A 23,661-nucleotide genomic window follows, 5' to 3' on the forward strand; every position below is an offset into this window, starting at 1 on the left:
TTTATCCATTTCACGTGGCAGCCATTTTGTCACTTATTGTTGACTGAATGTGACATCACAGTTCTTCAAGGGCTCGGTTAACGACCAATCACGGCTCTCCTGTTTTCTGAGTTTGGTCATGTGATGTTCACAAGCAGGGCTGTAATTGGTCGTTACCTGAACAACTGTGATGTCATTTTCACTCGACAGCAAGTGGCAAAATGGCCGCCCTTTGAGATGGATAAAAAAAAAGGTGGATTTTGCGGCTTAATTTATATTCCACAAACACAATATTAATCAGAAAACAGTGTTAATAAATTAAATCATATAACATATCACAAATTCATTTTATAAAAATGAAATGATGGATGAATGGTGATCCAATATGTGTCATTTGATCATAAAAGTAGCACATACTGTACAATACTGGCAAATGTCAGTTCTTCTCCAAGGAGAACAGCATGGAACTAAGTGAGATAGCAAATGTTAAAGTTCATTGGATAATGCCACATTGTTTTCCCTTGAGGGGACGTGCGGTGGGTTGTCACAGTGGATTAAACAGTTCTCCTTGGATCTGTTGTGGAACACCTTGATTTTACCATGACTGTAACACTGCCGCACTACCAATGAAGCCAATGACACTCGGTGCACTACTGTATGTACTGTATGTCTCTAGCAATCTATAAAGTCAATTTAAGCTGTACACCTGCTAAGACCATGGTAGGTCATCTGAGAAATTACCAAAATTTCCACGCATAGGTATGCCACGTGCAATTCTCAAATATAGAGCCTTCAGTGTGCGCGAGGCACATATAATTCATGTAGTCTTTTTGTTGTTGTTGTGCATGTGTGTGTGTGCGTGCTAGACTAGAATGTCTCTGACGGATCCACCACGGAACACCCCCTCTGTGACAGCGCTCCAGGAGCTGCTGCTAAAAGACAGACGACCCACTGGGCATGTCAATCAAGTGTGGCTCAACCTTTACATTGGCAATGATGTGCATGCGCAAACACCCATATGAGCACTGGGTCAGTCAGTGATAGGTTGTGCATTTAGTACCTGAGCCTTCAGTGGGGACTTCCATCACAATGCAAAAATAGAAACCATCAACTCTCATCAACTCTATAAAAAAGTATAACAGCCCAGAGGCAAATTTTATTGCTCAAAGCTTGCTCGTGTATGTCTCATGAGACAAATTTGAGAATCTTTACTCTCTCTCTCTTTTCTTCAAATGTGAGAATCTTTACTCTCTCTCTTTTTTTCAAATGTGAGAATCTCATCTCGGTCTCATTTTACTTTTTTTTTTTAAATATCCAATGTTTCTCATGTGTTTCTCCTAAAATTCCTGATTCATACCAATTCAGTTAAAATTCGAGGACATTTCAACAAAACATTAGTGTAAATGAAGCGATGTGATACATTGGGTTGTGTTTAGAAGCAAAGCCAAATTTAGGCAGGACGAGAAATAGCAAGTCGCAGAGAGATTTAGGCAAAAAAGTGTCCATAAATGACTCTCCTACAAATTGTATTTGTCCTTGTTAATGGTAAATCGACGCTTTCTTAAAATAATTGCCCAAGTAATTTTTTCTGATTTTTCAGGAAACACAAAAAATGTAACCATTTGCATCATGAGAAGATGATTTAGGCAAAAAAAAAAAAAAAAAAAATTACCAAAAAAATGACAGACAATACGTAACATAAATCTGACAACATGGCAGAATGATAACTTATGAAAATCACATTCTCTCAATGAGCATTTGCGGTGCAAAATCTTTTTTTAAATAGAGGACAGTTGTTCAAATGTGGTTAGGTGGGCCAAACGCAAAAATATATATATATTTTTTTCAAGTTGCGCTCCTAAAGGAATTTAGAAAAAATGTAATTTAAAATAAATACTTTGTTAAAAAAACAAAACATTTATTTCAGCTTTTTAAGTATTAACTTTATCATCAATTGAACCATATTTTGAACCATTTTACTGGCCAAAATAACTATATTAATTACAGAAATCCAAAATGTGTCTTTTAATCAATAGAGGCATGTAAAAGTGCAACATTGCAATTGCTTGTATTTTTATTGAACATACTTATTTTTCAGCAACAAAAGAATCAAAGCCATGGCCCAAGTGTAGTGTGTACATTCCTCACATCATGAAAAAATACAAAAATCTACTTTATTGTTATCTTCCTCTTCTCGGTGGTGTGTGTTTCAGGTGCTCCCCAGCATGTTTGCAACTTTTCCGTTTACCTTTCGAGTTAAACAGTGTTGATCAGAAAACAAAAACAATGTTGGAATGTTTAGATGTTAAAATCAACTACTGGATGAAATTCTAATTGTATGAAAACCCCACTGACAAATATGCATAATATATAAGCCATTCCTTTTTTTAAATGGCCATTTAATATTTATCTATCGGCACTTCCTTATAAAAAACTACATAATTAAAGCTCTGCGTGTTTTACAGCAGTCCCAAGTTGAATATTATCCCAAAAACAATGTTACATTTGGTGCAAATGATAATTTGGTATTTTTTTTAAATTTATTAATTAGTTAAATGAGCACTTTCAGCCATAAAATAGCTTCAATACAACTGCCTGGCAAAAGTTTTAACTCTGAATCTTTTTTCCACGAAATGTAAATAATTATCTCTTTCATATGGAACTATTGATAGCTGTTTTGATTTGAAAAGTGTTTGATTAGATGTTGCTATTTGTTTTATTACCGTAAATTGAAACAAAACTCTGGTCAGATGGAAAAAGATTTTGTCTCGACAGCACCTAACTAAATATTATGGCATTAAATGAATAGCTATTAAGGAAAATTCTAGATAACCACAAACAGCAATGTCGGTGTCAAATAGACAATTAAGCTATAAACTATCAAATGTAAAACAAAAGTGAAATAATATACTTACTCTTGAACCACTACAAAAAGTGACTGCTGTTCACCTTAGAAGAACTTCTCACCTGCACCGTTGCACGTGACATGCACAGACTTTGCACATTTAAGTACGATAAATACGAAGTCTTAATTGTTTGAACAGAAACTATTGATTGGACCTAAAAACAAAATTAACAAAAATGAAAAAGTCACAAACCAATATTATGTGACAAGGTGTGTTATTTCTACAAATAGGTCTCAATGTGCTGTCATGGGACCTCACACACACACTTGTTCGGACACGTGAGATTCTTAACATGACTGTGATGTAACACAATATTGTGTGTGCCTTGGACTTTTAATGTTTCCCACGCAGCATGACAGTGACTGCTGTCATTCTGTACATGAGGTGTTACAAGGTTTGAAACAAGCAAATGTTTGCGCGTCACGCTGATGTGGTGTCATGGCAGGCAACGGCCTAAAAATATCATGTCAAACACAGAGAGAGCAGTTAGCATGTGTCCTTATGCCAAAAGTGAAGGAACACAAGTCCTGCTTGGAGACAAATCACAAAATTCAGACAACTATATGAATGGTAAGTGATATATTTTCATATTCAGCTTCACACACAGCTAATGAGTAACCATATGTAATATTTTAGGAAGCATGAATGGGTTGAATATTTTTGGGATCTTGAAATAATCCTGCGGATGAAATGCTCCCATGAGACGTACAGCATTTGAGAACGATTATAATGCTCAAGCTTGAATGACATCCTCAGATACATTTGTAGATAATACTTAACAGAGGGTTTATCGATCTGTCTATCATACATATTCACATTTTTGTATTTAGTGGTGGTTTCTGGCATGAGCATTATGTGCGGGCGCACAGGGCCACATTGCTGGGAGGTGGCAACGCGCCCCAAAAAAGATTATTTTCCTTGCTGCTTAGAGGAGAACCATGTCCTCCTGTGCGGTAAAATCAAGAGGAAAGAACCCCTACACAGCTGTTCAAGTGGACCCAGATAGCGATTACATCACACCAGGCACTCTAGACCTGGAGCAGCTTTTCTGGACTGGCACCAGCGTTCAATATGCACACTTCAACCAAGTCTGGCCCAATATCTTCATCGGGGATGAGTAAGTAAACACGCACAAACTGAAAAAAACATAACTAAAATTAATTTGTAAAAATGAAGTAAGCGGTATGTGTTGTTTGGGAAAAGGAAGACGGCTCTGGAGCGACCTGGTCTGAAGGACCTGGGTATCACGCACGTGTTGAATGCTGCCGAGGGGAAGTACAACAACGTTCTGACTGGTGCAGATTACTACTCAGACACTGACATCCAGTATTTTGGGCTGGAGGCAGATGACAAACCCACATTTGACATCTCACAGTTCTTCTGTCCGGCAACACAGTTCATTAACGAAGCTCTGAGACAACCACTGAGTAAGTCAAGGATAGTAGTTGGTGTAAAAAGTTCAAGAACCACTAAATTAAGCAAACACAAAGAAAAGCACATTGTTAAAGAGTAACTCAACGCTAAATCAACTCTTTTTTTTTTGCTAATAAACTGTATAAACTGGTGTCTACAAATGCTGTCTAAATGTCCTGGTCATTACATTTTAGTGCATGTTTGTTGAAAGCTTGAATTTGGGTCAAAAACCGTGTGTTTGGCGCCGTCATAAGGTTGCACACTGGGATAAACACAATTTGGCAGTTTGGAACAAATCCAAACAAAACCAAGATTCAGCATTCTGTCTCAATTTTCGTCATATTTTGACTTGTTCCAGACAAGGTGTTGGTGCACTGCGTGATGGGTCGCAGCAGGTCAGCTTCACTGGTCTTGGCCTACCTGATGATGGAGCAAGGCTTAACCGTGGTGGACGCCATCGAGCATGTGCGACAACGCCGTTGCGTCCTGCCCAACCACGGTTTTCTCAAGCAGCTCAGAGCTCTTGACATCACACTGCAAGAGGAGAAGCTGAGACTAAAACAACTAAAGATGCAAGATCAACAACCATGATTGGGATCACATTTCGACAAGAGGTTGGGGTGTTCACTGGATGTAATACCTCATCTTTGTCTGAACACCTAACTCTCTCGTGTTAGTTAACATATACAGGGCATAGGCGCCCTAGTGGAGAGGGCGCCAAATTGCAGGGCAAAAAAAAAAAAGAGATAAAAAATATCCCCCTCCCCCCCTCAAGTTTTCTAAAATAAAATATGTAAATTACCCTGCTATTATTTTTGTTTTTGCATTTTTGGATTGCAGAATTGCGTTGTTTTATTGTGCTATTATAATATAGTTAATACTTTTATTTTAAAGGATACAGGAAAAGGTCTCATAAACCGGTAGGAACTGACGTAAGTAACCGATGTACTGTGCCATTAGTAGCGCCATCTTCCAAGTGCAGAGAAGAAGTGCGTGCCACAGGAAATCAGAAGTTTACAACTAATTCAGTGAATGATTCTTTAGCACCTGGCTGAGAAGGGAACTAGGTTCGTTTCATTGTTTAACTAATGTTGCTATATTTCATGGTCATTATGTAATTTACTGCATAGTAAAAACGTTACCGTTTTCGTCCACTGGAGTATGCTAACGCTCCTTGGTAAATATTTAGCAATGCTATTGCTCAAGATTCTGTTTTATTGACTAAGAATCTGTATTTCTGTATGGTTTATTTAGTTTTAGGGTATTTATAAAGGCAACATGCAAGGTTAAAATGTTTATTTACAATATAAATTGTACTCAATTGTCATGGCTATAAAAGGTATAGTTAGGGTAATTCATTTATAGTCTATGATAGGGGGCAGCACGGTGGCTGACTGGTTAGCACGTCCGCCTCCCAGTGCAGAGGATGTGAGATCGAGTCCGGGCTTCGGCCTACCTGGGTGGAGTTTGCATGTTCTCCCCGTGCTTGCGTGGCTTTTCACCGGGTACTCCGGTTTCCTCCCACATTCCAAAGACATGCATGGCAGGTTAATTGAACACTCCAAATTGTCCCTAGGTGTGATTGTGAGTGTGGTTGTTCGTCTCTGTGTGCCCTGCGATTGGCTGGCAACCAGTTCAGGGTGTACCCCGCCTCCTGCCCGAAGCCAGCTGGGATAGGCTCCAGCACCCCCGCGACGCTTGTGAGGAAAAGCGGCCAAGAAAATGATGGATGGATGGTATATGATAGGGTGGCCAAATATGTCCTCTTTTGGGACGACAGATCATTTTCTTACGTCCTGTTAGTGCGTCCGGTGGTTCTATAAATTCATGAAAATGTCAGGTTGGCATTGCGAGGAAAATAAAACTGCGACTGGTACCACAATTTCAAGGCCGGGGCAAGTGTCCTCTTTTTTTGGAAATGGGAAATTGGTCACCCTAATATATGGCTTAAATATAGTAAAAGGATACACAAAATCCGTTTGAGTTATTAATGGCAATTTTTGTTTATTTGTATTGTAGCTCTTACAGTGTGTTCACACAAAGGAAGGTTTAATAAAAGTTGTAAACCATCAGTTGGACAGACCATCTTTATTTCAACCGAGGATGCTACAAAATGTTATAGAGCATATATATTTGATTTATTTTACATTATTTATATATGTTATGTTATACCGCATATATATATTATATAATAATCATTTTTTAATGACTTCTAGTCCCAAAAAATATGAGATCATGACCTGGCACCCTGAATCTGACCTGCTGCTGTTTACAGTGAAAGGTAGGGGGAAGGGTCGCGCATCTTCTCAGAGTGTTAGCGCTATTGCTAGATGGATGGCTCGCTTATGTTGTTGTCTATGCATCAAAAAACTTTACAATGAAAAGGTCCAAGCCCTCAGGTACCGCATTAAGAAAGCGGCGAAAGGAGGAGGAGGAAAAACGGGCCCAGTGAAGAGGTATGTGTATATGTATGTCAGTCAATCAGAATTGTCTATAAAAATTACATTTAAATTTTCGTCAATTTTTCTAAGTTTCCCGTCAATTGTTAACAAAATGGGCGTCCGTCATTTACCTCATTATTTTTATTACTTTTTATATGTATCTTACACAAATATGTTGTACATAGTTTGAAAACATTTTGTAGTTAATAATGTCAGCACAAATTGCACTAAACAGTTTTATTACACTGTACTTAGGCTATTTATTTGTATTACATGTAGTTGTCTGGGGGACTACAATCTACACTTTCGCCTAGAGCAACGAAATCACCTAGGGCCAGCCCTGAACATATATGTGCTTAAATATTAACAAATCAAAATTGGAGTAATGGGAGTCATTTTACGGGCTATTCTTGAAAATGTTGGGTAAATGTGTAAGTGATGTATGAGGAAGAAAAATATATCTATATAATTCCATTTTGTTTTAATCTGAAATTATTATATGAAAAAAACCCATTTTACCTTAAAAGAAATTAAGATTACTTGCTAAAATATATAAATTACATCCGTTTTTAAAATGAGGATCTGGGAGAGTACCAGAAGGCTTTAGGCAGCTTTAAACTAAATAAAGAAAGAAATACATTAGTATATTTGCAGCCCAACCAAAATTGGTTGTAACTGTATTTTTGTTGTTCTTGGATAAATACCGGGGGGCACACAATACATTTTGACATGCATGTTAGGCCGTGGGGGTGGGTGTTACACCCCAATAGAGAACAAATACAGTACTGTACTGCAATTAATTTTAAAATTAAATTTTTATCTCCAAAATTAAAGGATTTGTATGTTATTGTTGGTATAAAACAGAGCAAATAACTTGATTTATTTTAATTTCAGTTATTTAAAAAATCTAAATGGATTGATTTGTAGTTTCACTAGTAAGTGAGAAGTCTGGGGCAAATACAAACTAAAAGACACACAAAAAAAAAATTCATGAGCTAAAATTAAAAGACCAGCATATGAGGTCGAGACTGCAATGAGTACTGTGTAGTAATAGATTGAGATATTTAAATAAATAAATCCAACATAAAATATCTTAATAGCATCTCAATTTCATTTTTAAATTTTATGACATGCTGTTGGCAAGGAAATGTTAAATAAATAAATAAATATACAAAGGGGGAAAAAAATCCAAGAGCGTAGATTGTTTTGTGTTCATTTTATTTGTCCATGTTAGACATTAAAGTCTGGCAACAACCAGACAAAAGGGTCACTTGAGGCCTCTTGTTTGAGTACATAGTGAGGAATACGACTGAATAGGATTGTAAATCCAATATTTAAAAACAATTGTAAAAGGAAGAAACCATTGTGCATCATCAAAATTGTATTCAAGTATTGATTAATCTAAATCAAACACTGAAGAGGTAAAAACAAAATCTTATCACAACGTGATAAATGTGCATTTGTATGAAATTTAACAAAGCTGAATGTTGAGGTACTTGGAAAATGGGTGAAAAAAAAATTACACCTTTCGAATGGCTACTCACATAATGCCCTCAATTATCCTTTGATTGTTGGTCTTACTTTCCAACAGGACTAGCGTATGTGCACTTTTACTTTGCATATTGATGACGAAAGTAGCTTCAAGTATTTAACTTTTTGAACCAATATTAAAAGGCACTCATGATTTGCACAGTTCACAGTTGTATTTCCTATGGCCAGTGGCTTTGATGCATATTAATTCATGTTTTTTAAACGAAAAACTTGTCGTAAATCACACACAAATTAATCCCTTACAAACAAGTAGAATTATTTAATTAAAAAATCAATTGAGTGCAGAGTTATGAAGTCGACACTGATGTTTAAGAGTTATTATGTCAAAATGTGGTCCTGTGGTTGTATACCTGATTTTGGCCACAATTATATTTACCATAATTTGATTGGCTGAGCTTGCGATCCCTTATTAATAGTTCTTGCAACTCGAAAGACGAAAGAAAGAAGAGATTAAAATTAAAAAATACAATCAGATGGCAGGTTCAAAAATATATATCTGAATGGGAGGGAGTACTGTGGTAAAAAATATTCTAGGTGACATTTTGTGTCAAATGATGGACATTTTTGGGGACACAGAACAACAATAAAAATACATCAAACAAAGTCCGGCTTTTCAGGGAACGTGCAACCCGATCTTCTAATGATGACACTGGCAGCGTAGTGAGCTGCTCTCACACATTGGTCCAGCGCTTTTTCTCGGACCAGCCCAGACAGGAAACCTGCGCAGCGGAAGGAAATCTTTTTTTAAAACTGGAAAACCCACAAAATCCTAACAAGTCATAAAAGCGATCACTGCAAGCTCTCACCTCCTACAAAGGCGTCACCAGCACCGTTTGTGTCCACAAGGTCTTTGGGATCAATTGCTATCACTGGGAAAGTCTCAATTTTGTCAACTGAACACAAACATTGGGGTGGGGGTTGAATGACACCTCAAACACAGACCGATTTTATTTGAGGGGGGAAAAAAGGAATGGAAATCTTACTGAGAGCCATCACAGTTTCATCTTTCCCCTGAGTCAAGACAACAATCCTTTGTCTCTTGGTGTTGACTTTGGGCAGAGCCTGCATTTTCTTGGCAATCTCCTTAATGTCTTTGGTCTGCAGAGACGTGACCGCATGACACACGTTTAGACAAAATGCATTAAAGTGCAGCAGAGATAACAGCAGGGACACTGAATCACCTGAAAGTCTTGTTCTTTAGCGAATGTGGCTGCCTCCTGTAGGACGGAATCAACAGAAAAATCACAGATTAGTGAATCTTTGTTTTATACCAGAACAATACATATATATAACTAGAACCACTGATTTAATGTATAAAGTATAAACAGAAAAAAAACATGCTTGAAGATATTAGCTTTTAATGCGAATCGCTTAAGCCAAGATTTTGTTGTATAACCACAGTTTTGCATACGTTATGTTATCACTGTAAAAAAAAAACTAAGTAAAATATTTACTTGAAAAAACTAAGTAAATATTACAAGAAGTGTTTTGAGTACATTTTATCATCTTATTTAAGGGGGGGCTACTCGGGGATTGAGGAACGAACCCACAACCTTCAGGTTGGGAGACAGCCACTTCTTGTAGTAGCACTTGAGCCATGCCTCTCCAGCTGTGTGTTATTATATTAAAGGTGTCAGGCGGAATCCTTCAAAGGCACGTTTTTGGTCTCATTTTGGACACACCAGCAATGTAGTATAGTGGCAAACAGCAAGAGTGAAATGGCTCAGGTGGTAGAGTGGCTGTCGACCAAGCTGGACACATTGTCCGGCTTAAAAGAGAAATGGAGCAATTTTGTAGAATGATGAAAGCAAGATTGCTCTTTTGGGGACTAAGAGAGGCTGCAGACAGTTTGTCAGAAGGAAAGTACGGTGTGATAACGATATGGGGAGGCTTCACTTATGAATCAGTTTGAATACATCAGAATATTTGAAGAGGTAACGTTGCATGATGTCGAACACCAGAATGCAATCCCAATCACTGCATTTTGCTCTTATTCAAGCACACATACTGTCCAATAAATACTCATCGGAAAACTGCCTTACCGTCTCATTGCCGAAGAGCACGTCCACGAAAGGCAAGAGCTGCATGAGGTGGTCCTTGAAGAACTGACAGATGAAGGGTGCGGACAGGTTGAGGCAGAACAGTTTGTTATTCTCTGATGCGTGCTTGGCCACTTTCAGCATGGACTCCAAAGACACTGTGACAAAGAAACCCTGGAAGGAAACATCATCAACATCAACATATGCATCAATACATGTGGAAACGCATAGTACAGCTGTGGTGAAATACATATGCATCCACAAGCAAATATTTTAATTACATTAGATTAATAACCAATACTAGACGATAAATCAGTGTTTGAACCTAGGCACGTATTTAACATTAGAAAAGTCTCACACAAGTAAACAAAAAGTACGTGTATAGAAATAATGATGATCTCATCTCAGGTTACTAACAAATTTACTTACCTTTTCAGTTCAACACAAAGTTGATAATATGCTAGCAGGAAGGCTTAACTTATTTTGTTCTGTGAATAGCAACAGCTGGGAAAGTTAAATAAAAACACCTCTGCCATCTAGTGGAGGCGCATATAATTGTCCTGTCTATCACAATAAGTCACTGTCATTCATAGATGAACAATGGTAAATTATTTGTAATAAATAAATGATAGTAGTTGGGAATCACTGCCATAAACAATGCATGTCCAAACACAGGTTGCTGGTCCGTTTTCATTGGGTCGCTAATTGTGAAAAAAGACGGTGAACCAACAATTCTCATTTAAGTGGTACACAGGCTTCCTCTAGTGGTACTTAAAAATCACTACCCAAGTTCAGTTGCGTTCTATTTAACTTTTTAATACAATTAATGTATTTGAAGTTAATATTTAACTACAGTTCGTTTAAAACTTTGATTTAGATTTTTTTTATTAGAACTTTTAGTTCAAATTAATTCATGCAAGTTGTCTTTTGTGTCAGACATTTGTTTATATGTACAGTGACTGCTCCAAAGTTCACCTCGAAGGTTCAAGGCAAACAAGGGGAGTCACGTGACATTCACGGATCAGTACTCACGGCTATATAATAAACTTTAGCGCTTTCCACCAACTTCCAATTTTCTTCAATGTCCAGATGTTTTTCCTTTTTATAACAGTTAGCAGCAGCCAGGTTAGCCACTAGAGACCTTAAAGAAAGAGAAAACACCAGAGATCAACAAACCATGTGCTGAATATTTCAAACAAACAAAACCAGTGTATGTGTGTGGACCTTACCGGTTCGCTCCAGTGATGCATGCTGCACACGAGCCTGTGGGCTCTTGGTCTTGCTCGTAGTAGTGAGCATCAATATGGGCCTCCTCCGCCTTCTTCTTCAGGATGTCACCGAACTTGTCTTTGCCGATGCATCCGAAGAAGGTGCCCACGTTGTGAGGCTCCTGGATCATCCACTGCGCGCAGTGATGGCACAAATTACCACTCCACATTAAATGGAGGACAGAATCACTGCAGTGATGTCACAGGACGCCACAAAGGACAAACCTGGGCGATCTTTATTGAGTTCTGTGTGGCTCCCCCAGCGTGGTATTCTGCTTTGAACTTGTTCACAAGCTCATCAAACCTGCATGGGGTAAAAAATAAGAAATTACAAATAAATAAAGCAAGACCTATATCACATCAGTTTCTCATTAATATCCAAAATCCAGCCTTTTTATCCCTCTCAGGGGGCGGCCATTTTGCAACTTGCGGTCGACTGAAGATGACATCACATTCACAGTTACTCAGGTCTCAAGTAACGAGCAATCACAGCTCCCCTGTTTTCTGAAGCTTAGCTGTGATTGGTTGTTACCTGAGACCTGAGCAGCTGCGATGTCTTTTCAATGGCAAAATGGCCACCTTCTGATATTGATAAAAACTTCTGGATTTTGCTGCTTAACTCATATTCCACTAACGCAATATTATTCAAAATACTGTATTTAGACTAGTTTTGCTGTACAGAACATATTATTGTCAATAATTTTTTTGGGGGGGGTTGATTTGTTTTGTTTTATTCCGTTTTTCCTTTTGGACACATTATTACAGGTTACATCGATCACATCATATATAGATTATGATAGTCATTAATTCATACCGTTATCCATCAATCCCAGACTTGTGTCTGCACCATTCCTTGCTCAGTTCATCTTAAACTTTACCCTTTAATAGCACAAACTTAATTAAGTGATTGAAAGCAGTTTTCGGAATTATGGTCACGTATAGGCACGGTCTCTGATGGCTGGGCAGTGGTCATTCATTTCATGCAAACATACAGTAGTACTGTAGAAGAATTACTCTCCAATCAACCACCAGTTCCAGAAAAGACAAACGACCTCTAGTGGTAGAAGATATGGATTACAACAACCCACATGTATAGCCTAGTGTAGCTGAGAAACCTGTTCTTCAAGGGTTCAACAGGATTGTGGGTAGGACAACTGCTGTTAAATTTTCTGAGACAGAGCCAGATGGTGCAGCGTGGGGCTTTCCGACTGTGCTTGCTTACTGAACATGAGGAAAGATACAAACAGTTATCCTACAAGAGCCTATTAGTTCAAGGGTAAAAATTATTTAGCCGCACACGTGTTGGATGGGAGAAGTTTAGTCATAAGATCCAGTACCACATATTTAATTGATTGCGGGTTACTGTGACTGTTCTGTGTAAAATGCAAAAGATGCTTTATCTCCTGCTGTTTGTTTTGTGGCTCTTGTCTCACAGGAACTGGGAGGTGAAAAGTCCTGCTCTGCTATTGGCTCATACACACTCGCTGTGCTAGATCTGCTGCCCTACTATTGCTGTTCTATAACCGAACGGAGTTCATTGCAGGGCTGTTTTGACTGGTCCGCTCCAGCCTTGAGAGGAGTCGGTTAGAATGTAGATGTAACAGCGAGGGGCAAACATGTGACATCAAATAGTCAATATTCTACAAGATGGGCTGTTAAAGGGGAGATACGCACAGAGATTTGTGCTTGTCCTCGGCCAGGATCTGGTCATTTGGTTTCAGTGTGTATCTACAAATTAAAGAACACAAAAAAAGCATATTAACATTCATTCAGAAAAAATACACTATCATCCTCATTCAAGTTTATCTGATTATGCAGACACAATAGTGGTTCTGCCACTGTTTTGATCGAGAACATTTTTTTAATCCATGAGGTAGTTTCATTTCTGCTTTATTTGAGGAGAGGCTGAATCAGATACGCATGCGTGGCTGTTTTAAATCGAATCCCAGCATTTACGCAAGGGTTTCCTTGCAGGGTGGACTCTGAACTGGAAGCCACATGAACCCTTTGTCCTGGTCACTTCAGTGCAGCTTGGACACTACTAAAGGAAAATCTACAGATTATTGCAGAGGATACAAAGTCAAAGAAATAAGTAAATAGAATGTCTGACTGGCGCTAACTGGTATTAGGAACTCAAATTGTTGCTTTATCTGCCCATTATAGAGGTTAAACAGAAAACAATACAGAAATGACTCTTTATTTTACATTTTGCACTAGCTGCTAGTTTGCATTTAATGTGGTGCACCCAAGACCATTAGAAACAAACTGCTGTTGAATAGAGATACGATGATGTGTTTTTTTAAAGGGCTGATACCGATTATTAGCATACATTGACTTTCACTAAAAAGGAAATTATTAGCATCCAAATTTAAAACAAATAAAAACTCCAACTCATTCCTTGTTGACTTATTATTATTGTTTTAAAATTCTAACGAGAAGTTCAGGGCGTTGCCCGGGTCATCAGCAAGTCTTATTTTCAATTTCAAACAAAAACAAGGTGCAGTCTACACCACAGGGTCAAATAGCATCTCAAAGTTAACTGAAAGTTTAAATAAATACTTTCTTGAAGCTAATACCATTTTAAATGTCTCTATTATCAAGTCACAATAAATAAATTTAAAAAAAGGTCAATGGCGGATATTAGTCAATATGCTGAATATCAGCTTCTATCCCTAATGTTGTACTTACTTGTCCAAGAAGTCTTTGTCCACCACGGCGCAAATGTCCAGCAAGGGATTTCCCATCCCGAAGAGTGAATTAGGGCTGCAGCATAAGTGCAAAAAGAGGATTTAGCCATTGCTTTCCTTTAAATCAACAAGGAGCATCTTGAGATTAAATGTTGCAGCATCCTGCTTGTTTACTTTCTCCGAATCTGCTCGAGATAAGCCAGCAAGTGGGTCAGAAATGTCACCCTGGGCATACGCTAGCTTCATGTGACCACAATCACATGATGACTATGAAAAATCTGCACGGAAAAGGAGAAATAGTGCTCACCAGTGACATTACTTGTACTTGTATAAAGAGAGAGCCAAGTCAACCATGTGTGTAATTGTTTCTCCACCAGGGCGACATTGCATGTGATTCCATTTGCAAAAGCACACTGATATGACCCGCACACAAGCTGTTTCCAGACCCTCAGGCCTTGTGTCAGTGAATAACATCCACAAGTGCAGCATCGGCGAATGTCTGTCAAGCAACTTTTTGCTTTTATAATCCACAAAATCTTGCAGTCCAGGGTAGACAACCTCAATTCACATGCCTCCCTTTGGTAACTTAGCCATTTGCCAAAGCACAGAAGACTAAAGCACGTTTGTTAATTCCAAAGTCAATGCATGGACCCCAGTGGATGCCACACCCTCACTATCTTGTCCGACAACACACAAACATCTTCCTTCTATGTAAGTCAGATGATATATGTGCAGCCAATTACTCAAGCATTACATTGATCCTCTTTGCCACTTACCTCAATGTAGACATCTGTCTCTCTGTCTGTCTCTGTGGGTGCTAGACACCTGTTGAGCGAGCTAAATGAAAAAGGAGCAAAGAATTCCCAAACACCTCAATTTCAGCACAAATGTGTGGCAGATCGATGTTCCCCCTGCAACCCCAGCTCCTCCTCCGCCTCCTCCTCCTCCTAACTGGTTGACTGGTGGGCATCTAAAGGAGGAAGGGCCGCAACAGCCGGTCTCTGCCTGGCTATTGGCTCGGTTCGCCTCAACACGTCTCTTGTAAGACACTTCAAATGATCGTGAGAAGCGTGCTGATAAGCGCTTCAAAGGAGCTGGATTAGCCGTAAAGAACTGCATCGTGGTGCATTCATGTGCAAGCCGGGGAAAACTGGGTACCAAAACAGTGCCTTGTTGAGGCCACGTGACTGCCATGCCACGCGTTGTGTTGGACCGTGGTGCGTTCAGTGTCACCCCAACAAACCTGGCAACGGGACAGCAATTCACTGACAGGGAGTGAACTATTTATTTCTACATACCGACGGTCACCTTGAACTGGCAATAACAACTCATAGGACAATTACAAGGGGACAATTTTAATAGCACTGCTTGAAGACGAGTAAGATTAAATTTTAGTACAGCATTCAGGTTAGCTATAACAACGAGGTTACACACAATCATTGACCTCCTTTCTCTTCATTCACATTTGTGCATTAAGAAAAAAAATCCAACTATAAGTGAAGCTCACATTAGAGTTCGTTTTAACAACTAAATATTAGCACACATTTCCCCACCCCGAGATTGTTGTCACCTTGATTTCACAGGAGAGGTTTTGGCTACAGAGTCCGTCTTCTCTTGTGTGGAAATTTTGGGTTTCTTCGCTTTGGGTTCCTCGGAGGAGGCCATTGTTGGTCAAGCAAGGCACGGGCACGTTGCGTTGTTCACCTTTTTATCAGCGAGACGACATGCACAGATCCCGCTATTAAAATAAATTAATATATCACCCTGATTGTGGGCTCGCAGGCTGTTAAAATGGGACGGCCCAAGAGGGCTCCACCAATCACAAGCTGCATTGATAGACTTGTAGTACGTTGACTTCAGAAGCATTATTATTATTATTATTATTATTATTATTATTATTATTATTATTATTATTATTATTATTATTATTATTATTATTATAAATAAGAATGCGCCTTTTTGAGTTACACTTTTCTAAAACTAAGATAACTATAAAATAAATATAGCTGATTAAGGGCACTCTATGTGTGTTTTTGAAAAGCCGCTGCTTCTAGAGAAAATTTGTTGTGTTTTACGGTTATTTGTAATTCTAGAAGACTAGGAAAGGAAAAATAGGGAACTTGCTAAAGCTCTTTTTCGGATTATTGTGCAATGCCAAATTTCGACACATCTGTTTCCATAGGTTATCTATATTTAAAAGAGTGAAAATTAATAATTTGCCTCCAAACATATAAATGTACAATAACATGTCTTAGTCGTATTTTTTTTTTTGTTCGCGCTTGACATGAGAATGTTATACTCTTTTGTGACGTCTACATTTTGTGTAAGGAAAATCCTGAAAGACGTAACTGAGGGTTAACACAAGAAACTTTTATTGAGCAGAGCAGGTACAGCAGTCTTTAAATGTGCCTGCGGGGGGAAACAGTAGCCTCGAAAGCCCCTTAAATACTGATATTATTATTTTAGGGATTTAAAAAACATACATCCAATCTGATTTCTAGTTTCTTCAATTTGTTGCCATAAAATAGTGACTCAAGTCGTTTATGTGTTTCACTGGAGCAGGCATTCGCTAGGACTTCCCTGTCTGGTGGCAACATCGTCACTGTTTGTCGACCAAACTACAGTCAGCAGGTAAAAGTTAAAATATTACACCGAACGTTTCTACGGTTAGGGCTTTTCTGTATTTGTAGTTTAGCGATTCTTGTACATTGTTGTAGATCGTATAAATATACCGTAATCCATAAACTGTAAATTCAGGAACTAGTTGAAGTAAACTCTGTTGTCTGAGCGAGTTGTTCAGATTTGGCACAATGTGACATAACTTTTGAATTAAAATGAAAACAAAGAATTATAATTTAGAATGAATATGAATGCTTTAAAAGTATTGACGTGCGCGCTTGTTACCTTGCTTTGTTGCCATCAACACAACACAACAACAATCTCCTTATTGTTTCAGCTGAGATGATCCACAGTTTGTTCCTAATCAATTACACGGGAGACATCTTCCTGGAGAAACACTGGAAGAGCGTCATCAACCGGAGCGTGTGTGACTACTTCTTCGAAGCCAAGGAGAAGGCGCTGGAACGCGAGAATGTGCCTCCTATCCTGCAGACCCCGCATCACTATCTCATTAATATATACAGAGGGAAACTCTTCTTCCTCGCTGTCATCCAGACTGAAGTGCCTCCACTTTTTGTCATTGAATTCCTGCACAGGGTTGCAGACACTCTTCAGGTAAGTCACAGCATAGGTGGGAAACCTACAGCTCAAATTTATGGTGTCAGTGTGTACTGATAAGTTTGAATGTGATTGGTTACTATAGAGTGCACATATTTGTGTGACATTATTTCAGGTGCTTATTTGTGCGTCCTCTCTTGAAAACATATATTTTTAATCCAATTGAGTTCTACATACAAGTCACACTAATGGTGGAAAGGGTTTTAAAAATATTGATCTTGGTCTCATTTGGCACCTGAAGAGGGGTGTGTAGACTTTCCATAACCACTGTGCAGGGGCCATTTCCATTTCAGTTTTATATAAAGATCTATGAAGGATTTAAAAAAAAAAAAAATATATATATATATATATATATATATATATATATATATATATATATATATATATATATATATTTTTTACAATTATTCGCTATCCTTGATATCTAGTTTAAGGTCCATGTACAGTAGAGGCCTATACAGATCCAAATATAGAATTTTTTCTTAAAATTACATAAAATTAATGGCAATTGTCTATTCTTGTAATTTCAATTTCCTGATTGTAAAATGTCAAAGAACCAACGATATCGACCAAATGCTCAAACAGCTTTGCATACAACAGGACTACTTTGGCGAATGCTCCGAATTCGTGATCAAAGACAACCTGGTGACGGTGTACGAGATCCTCGAAGAGATGCTCGACAATGGCTTTCCGCTAGCAACTGAGTCCAACGTCCTCAAGGAGATGATCAGGCCTCCCACCATTCTCCGAACGGTCGTCAATACTCTCACGGGTAAACAGATGGCTGACGTTTACTTATCTCCAAATGTGTGGGAACGGAGTCCAAAACTTTTGTTGTGTTTCTCCTTAGGGGGGAGCAATGTTGGAGACACGCTCCCAACGGGTCAGTTGTCCAATATCCCCTGGAGGCGTGCTGGTGTTAAATACACCAATAATGAAGCATACTTCGATGTCATTGAGGAAATTGATGCCATTTTGGACAAATCAGGTTGGAAGACGCTCCGTACTGAGACACCGCATCTGTTTTTACACTGAGCACTATTATATAATATAATCTATTTCAAAGTAGGGTGATTATTCTTTTAAAGTTCCTTATAGCACCCAATAACGTAATAATTTCTTGAAAATGTAATAATGGCTTAAAATGAAATAACATTTGCACTTAACTTAGTTATTGACAGTCATTTTTTTTGTATAAATGGAAGAAGAAAATATTTTGCGTCACCCACTTGCTTAGAATTGCTCTGCCGCAAAGCCTTTTACAGTAAAAGAATATCAGATAGTCATTAAACTTTTATTAACTGGGCTGTCCATGTTTGAAGATTTTTTTTACATTGTCAATAAATGTAACCTGAAGGTTCTACTTAATGCTGTGTAAACTGGGCTTGTTGTTCAGGTTCCACGGTGTTTGCAGAGATTCAAGGTGTGATTGAAGCTTGCGTCCGGCTCACGGGGATGCCTGACCTCACGCTGTCCTTCATGGTGAGCGCTCGGTTTTGAGAGATACAATGCAGTGGTTTGTGCATCATGATTTTATGCATTATTGCCAACATGAAACATTATGCCACCTAGTGGCGGAAAATTACTTCAAGATATCTATGACTCAATGTTTCACGCTCCTTTTAACTATTTAGCATAGCTTTTCAACTATTTTACCTCCAAGAACGTTTATTGCCGTTTACTAAAATCCCCATGAATGCCGGCGATAACGTCAATTGACGTCAACTATGTTTTTTCTCCCCCAATGGACAGTGCAACGTCTTGTGCAGCGCTAGTTTGTGAATGGAGTTGTGAAAATCCCAAAACACCCACTAACTATGACCAGCAGATGGCAGCATTGTATTTGTCAGCGGGCTCCCGCGTATCAAATAACAGGAAAACATGGCGGATCTTAGGAAATAGAACGTGACGTGAATGATCAAAGCGTTTGTCATATTAAATCTAATTCACAGAGCATCACTAAACAAAAAATATTAGTGTCAAAGTCACTGTTGTGCGGAAAATGTATCTTTTCACAAAAAGCTTGTTTTCTCCTTATTTTTTCCATTTTCACTCAATGTCACTTAAATGACCTATTTTCAAATGGTGAATACTAAAGGGAAAGGAATAAAGAAAAATCATACTTTTTTTTCTAATGAAAGATTGGAATTCAATCACCATATGGTATCCACCATGTTTATGTCGTCATAGCACACAATATTCTGTTTGCCTTCAATAATGAGTGAAAATGCTCGAAATCGGCTGGCACTGTGTAGGGGCTGTTTTTTGGATAACATTTGGCAGTAAAATAGTTAACTTCAAATAACTTTATGAATTACTATAAAATTACTAAATCAATGAACTGAAAGATACAACAACCACATTTGTATTTCGTAAAAAAATATTTGTCCACTTTTATGTTAAATCGTAAGAGTATGAAAAACTTCAAAACAATATTTTATTGTACATTTAGAACAGATGTAACGTGCGATTAATCGTGGGTTAACTGTGGAAATAAAGCAATTAATTACAAACCCTGTCGTTGCATCGTGCATTAAAGAATCCCCGCCTCCTGGACGATGTCAGCTTTCACCCGTGTGTGCGGTTCAAGCGCTGGGAGTCGGAGCACGTCCTCTCGTTCATCCCGCCCGACGGCAACTTCACCCTCATGACTTATCACGTCAGCTCACAAAAGTAAGCGCAGACAATTGTGAATGTGCAGTTTTTGTTTTCCATACAAAAACAGCCCGGGTCACTTTTCCTACTACCTCAGTCTGGTGGCCATCCCGGTGTACGTGAAGCAGAACATCAGTTTCATGGAGACGGGCTCCTGCGGCCGTCTGGACATCACAATCGGGCCCAAGCAGACGATGGGGAAGACGGTGGAGGGCTTGCTGGTCACCATCCACATGCCCAAAGCCGTACTCAGTGCCAACCTCACTGCCACGCAGGGCAACTACACATATGACCTAGCCTCCAAGGTGAATGCACACTCAGCACTTAAGATGCCATACTTTCGGGTCTTGCCAGTGAATCAGGGACTGAGGAGTTATTGTATGCCGCTCCGAAAAGTACAATGGAAGCAGTCATTTGGCTGACATCATAACGCAGTTTACAATTCTATTCTAAATACTCAGCATTTAACATAAAATGCAAGTAGAAGTCACTTTTTTTTAAAACCATGTTCATGCATCAAATAAGTCACTGATCAGAAAACAAACAATTATTCCTCATCGTGGGAATGCTGAAGCTTTCCATCATATGTTATTGTGATTTTTATCCTCCATACTTTTTTACCGTGTAACAACTCCCACATAATGCCTCCGATCTACACTGTTCAAATTTCAACTTGCTTCAAAAATTTACGCCTGTCGTCTGATTCCACATTACTTACAGTAACGTTAAATATCAACTTTTTGCCATTCATTTTTAATGGGACAGACATTGAACTTTTTCTAAGTATCACTTTCCACGCCCACTTCCATATGTATAATTTATCACCATTACCAGGTGTGTGATACTGCTCGGTGGCACAGTTGGTAAAGTGCATTGTCCAGTAACCAGGAGGTCATCATTTTATAATTTATCTCTCAATTTACTTCCTAAGCATTCCACATACATTCAATTCTTAGCATTCAGCTTTCAGCATTTCCCACACAATTTCTCCAGAAATTGCACTTAATCTAGTTACCGTTCTACTTTTCATGCTACTCATCTAAAAACATATGCATGTACTTCAAAACGTTTTTATTTCCATCTATCAATTTTCTTCCACTTATTGAGGGTCAGGTAAGTTTTTAGTTGTGACACTAACATTATCCGTCTGTGTTTGTAGGTTTTGGTTTGGGACGTGGGGAAGCTGAACCCACAGAAGCTTCCGAACCTGCGAGGCAGCCTGAGCGTGCAGTCGGGCGCTCCGAAACCCGAGGAGAACCCCTCGCTTAACATCGACATGAAGATTCAGCAATTGGCCATATCAGGTGATTGCAATCAACGGGGAATGTCACAATGTGACGTTCTAACAATTGATTCTCTGTAGGTCTAAAAGTGAACCGTCTGGACATGTACGGGGAGAAGTACAAACCCTTTAAAGGGGTGAAATACCTTACCAAAGCTGGGAAGTTCCAAGTGCGGACCTGACTCAATCACAACTCGACAGTCAACGCTCCAGGCCCGGCGCTCCAAATCTATCCAAACCTCAGCGTTATTAACAAATATTTTTGCATTCTAACAGTTATTTATTAAATCAATTTTATGGCATTACAGGCTCTGTATATATCAAGCAGCTTATGTTTGGCCTCTGGAGGGAAGCCTTAATAATAATAATAATAATAATAATAATAATAATAATAATAATAATAATAATAATAATAATAATAATAAGAATAATAATGATATAAATCAGCCATGTGACCAATTCCTCCAAATGTCGTTTTGCTGAAGGGAATATGTTGCATTGTAAATGGGCACTGAGCCCACACAATCATTATTGAAATATTGCTTGCATGTTGCCTTTCTGCGCATAATTTTTTCTACTTACATTGTGAAGAACTACACCATTTTATTTGCACACTTTGACTCTGTTTATGTGGCCTTGTAAGGTGCTTCCTTCAGAACTTTATAACAAGATAAGCAAGTATTATCTGCATTATGTCAGGCTGTGATCGGCTGTGGGGAGCACCTGCTTAGAAATATGCACAACCTTTATGTGTTATTGAACACAATTTTCTATCTTAGCCTAGCATTTGCACAACTTTCTCTATGGAAAAAAAAAAGTCAAATGCTCCCATCAGTATGAACTTCAGTGCACAAGTGGCCTTATAAAATTCTTTTGACATTGTAAAATGTCCTCTTCTTGTTTGTGTGTGCTTCTTTTACGTTCCTTTTGTGCTGTGTTTCCCAACATTTTCCCTAAGGTTTTTTTTTCACTCCCTAATGAAGCAGGACTGTGAATTTTGTAACAATCAAAATTATACACATAACTTTAAGATGACTTCAGAACACATTAGGACACCATACATGAAATGAAATCATATAAAAAATGTATCTAAAAATCACAGAGAAGTCAAAACGGCAAGGTAAAATAGGTTGAATTAACCAAATTAAGTATGTTTCTAACAGATAACTGGAAATTGTGTATTAAATCATTCTGATGCTTTTCAAATGCTATGAAATTCTGTCAAAGGGTGATAAGTATTTAATTTATTCTGATTCAGTGACAAGCAGAAGAAAATGGAAGATTACAACTATTTTAAAAACTAACAACTGAAGTATATTTCTAAATCTAATCTCGTATAAAATGTAACATTTCTTGGCTCTTTTGCAGTAAAGTTAGAAAATGTCGTTACTCAATTTTACATCAATAAAAAATAACGGTTATATGATATATAATTATACATTAATTAATAATTGACATAGGTACTCCGTACTCTTACACAATGCCCGTTGTTTGGCAGCCAGTTCAGAGTGTACTCTTGCTTGTATTGCATGATACTGTAAAAAGCCTACTATAAAAGCTGAACTTCATTTTAGGGTCAATCAGAGGCACTTAAAATGGTGGCAGGAGTGTGCTAACGCTTGTTTAACATGAGTTTAAATGTGATAAATTCATTCTAAGAGGGTGTGCAGACTTGTGCAACTTGTTTTAAAATTCAATCAAGTTGTACAGGTTACAGCGGACAAAGCTTTAAAAAGATTTGTCTTGGTTTCATCTTATACCACAAAAACCTGGCATTTTAACTGTACGGAAAAAATCTTTATTTTTTATTTTATTTTGTGTGAGTGTATGTGTGCAATTTTTGGAGGCTTTGTTTTTTTTTAGTAATTAAAAAAATATTTTATTTAATATACTTTGTAGAATATTTTTAATGTTTTTTTGTTTTTTTTAAGAAATAAAGTACTGTTTTTCAGAATATTTTTAAATGACAGAAACATTAAAAACAAAAATCAGAAAAAAATGAAAACAAATTATTCAATTAAAACTGAAATAATAATAATAATAAAAACAAAGTCCAACCCCCAAATTTTGCCAGAAAAGTAAATGCAATACACTTCCATAGAACAGGGGTGTGTATACTTTTTTTTTTTCATTTTAAATATCCACATTAACACGTATAAACTCCTCTGTGCTAACAATTGGGAAATAAAAGATTTAGCAGGTA

The 23,661-nt window shown here is 38.0% G+C and overlaps 3 protein-coding genes across 5 annotated transcripts; 2 read left to right on the top strand and 1 right to left on the bottom strand.

The window, feature by feature from the left end:
* Positions 1-3,823: 3,823 nt before the first annotated feature.
* LOC144061746 (dual specificity phosphatase 29-like) lies at positions 3,824-4,889 on the top strand. The gene is made up of 3 exons (XM_077582478.1): positions 3,824-4,002; positions 4,089-4,312; positions 4,657-4,889. The coding sequence occupies exons 1-3, from the start codon at positions 3,824-3,826 to the stop codon at positions 4,887-4,889; spliced, it is 636 nt and encodes a 211-aa protein (XP_077438604.1).
* Positions 4,890-7,936: 3,047 nt separating this feature from the next.
* LOC144061381 (adenosine kinase-like) lies at positions 7,937-16,023 on the bottom strand. 2 transcript variants are annotated; one of them, XM_077581779.1, is made up of 11 exons: positions 15,855-16,023; positions 14,286-14,360; positions 13,272-13,325; positions 11,823-11,901; positions 11,559-11,731; positions 11,362-11,470; positions 10,333-10,503; positions 9,472-9,507; positions 9,274-9,388; positions 9,097-9,183; positions 7,937-9,009 (listed from the first exon to the last, which is right to left on the bottom strand). In XM_077581779.1, exons 1-11 carry the CDS (start codon positions 15,947-15,949, stop codon positions 8,885-8,887), a joined length of 1,119 nt encoding a protein of 372 aa, XP_077437905.1. In that variant the 5' UTR covers positions 15,950-16,023; the 3' UTR covers positions 7,937-8,884. The 2 variants fall into 2 exon arrangements, with proteins under 2 accessions (XP_077437905.1, XP_077437906.1); XM_077581780.1 differs by lacking the exon at positions 15,855-16,023 and adding an exon at positions 15,061-15,205.
* Positions 16,024-16,646: 623 nt separating this feature from the next.
* On the top strand, positions 16,647-22,349 carry ap3m1 (adaptor related protein complex 3 subunit mu 1). Of its 2 annotated transcripts, none has more exons than XM_077581777.1 (9): positions 16,647-16,915; positions 17,241-17,518; positions 18,122-18,293; positions 18,372-18,509; positions 18,918-19,003; positions 20,061-20,194; positions 20,274-20,481; positions 21,336-21,480; positions 21,540-22,349. In XM_077581777.1, the coding sequence occupies exons 2-9, from the start codon at positions 17,246-17,248 to the stop codon at positions 21,638-21,640; spliced, it is 1,257 nt and encodes a 418-aa protein (XP_077437903.1). In that variant the 5' UTR covers positions 16,647-16,915; positions 17,241-17,245; the 3' UTR covers positions 21,641-22,349. The 2 variants fall into 2 exon arrangements, with proteins under 2 accessions (XP_077437903.1, XP_077437904.1); XM_077581778.1 differs by lacking the exon at positions 16,647-16,915 and adding an exon at positions 16,928-16,950.
* The last annotated feature ends 1,312 nt before the right edge of the window (positions 22,350-23,661 follow it).

This window comes from Vanacampus margaritifer, chromosome 12, assembly GCF_051991255.1.
Source record: "Vanacampus margaritifer isolate UIUO_Vmar chromosome 12, RoL_Vmar_1.0, whole genome shotgun sequence".
NCBI classification, from domain to species: domain Eukaryota; kingdom Metazoa; phylum Chordata; class Actinopteri; order Syngnathiformes; family Syngnathidae; genus Vanacampus; species Vanacampus margaritifer.